Genomic DNA, 447 nt, shown 5'->3' on the forward strand with positions numbered 1-447 from the left:
CAATTTTTTTCGTGGACCTTGATTATCATAGAAGAAGCCTTCAGAGATGTTCCAAATGTTGAAGGTCCAGAGGAGACGTGACCTCTCTCTCTTTTTTCTCCTGCTCCCTCGTTCTCGTAGTGTCATCATCACCACGGTCCTCTACCTCTCCGACGCCCTGAGGAAAAACTTCCTCAGTGACAGCTTCGACTACAAGGTGAGTACTTTTACTGACATCGTACAGTTATACCGTTACATGTTGTTATGGAGCTGGAACCAGTTAAAATGTATTTGTGGTTGATTAATGAATTGATGAATGTATTTTTTTTTAAATCTATTCTAAGGTGTGGGACTCGTACTTCTGTCTGTCTGTAATCTTCATCAACCAACCCTGCCTACAACTGGAGTCCTTCTCTCCCTCCAAGAGGAAGAAGATACTGGAAAAGTAACACACACACACACACACAC

At 42.5% G+C, this 447-nt stretch overlaps 1 protein-coding gene across 1 annotated transcript; it reads left to right on the forward strand.

Moving 5' to 3' along the window:
- The first annotated feature begins 13 nt into the window (after positions 1–13).
- Positions 14–441, forward strand: LOC112486730 (dedicator of cytokinesis protein 4-like). The gene is made up of 2 exons (XM_025054048.1): positions 14–196; positions 324–441. Exons 1-2 carry the CDS (start codon positions 47–49, stop codon positions 426–428), a joined length of 255 nt encoding a protein of 84 aa, XP_024909816.1. The 5' UTR covers positions 14–46; the 3' UTR covers positions 429–441.
- Positions 442–447: the final 6 nt, after the last annotated feature.

Source organism: Cynoglossus semilaevis, unplaced genomic scaffold (assembly GCF_000523025.1).
Source record: "Cynoglossus semilaevis isolate Cse_v1.0 unplaced genomic scaffold, Cse_v1.0 C18753477, whole genome shotgun sequence".
In the NCBI taxonomy this organism is placed as follows: Eukaryota; Metazoa; Chordata; class Actinopteri; order Pleuronectiformes; family Cynoglossidae; genus Cynoglossus; species Cynoglossus semilaevis.

What these genes read in the sequence shown, in the direction of transcription:
- LOC112486730 (XM_025054048.1), top strand. Translation starts at nt 47, where the DNA reads ATGTTCCAAATGTTGAAGGTCCAGAGGAGACGTGACCTCTCTCTCTTT. An exon ending in GTGACAGCTTCGACTACAAG is followed by an intron (nt 197 to 323) that starts GTGAGTACTTTT and finishes ATCTATTCTAAG; the next exon opens with GTGTGGGACTCGTACTTCTG.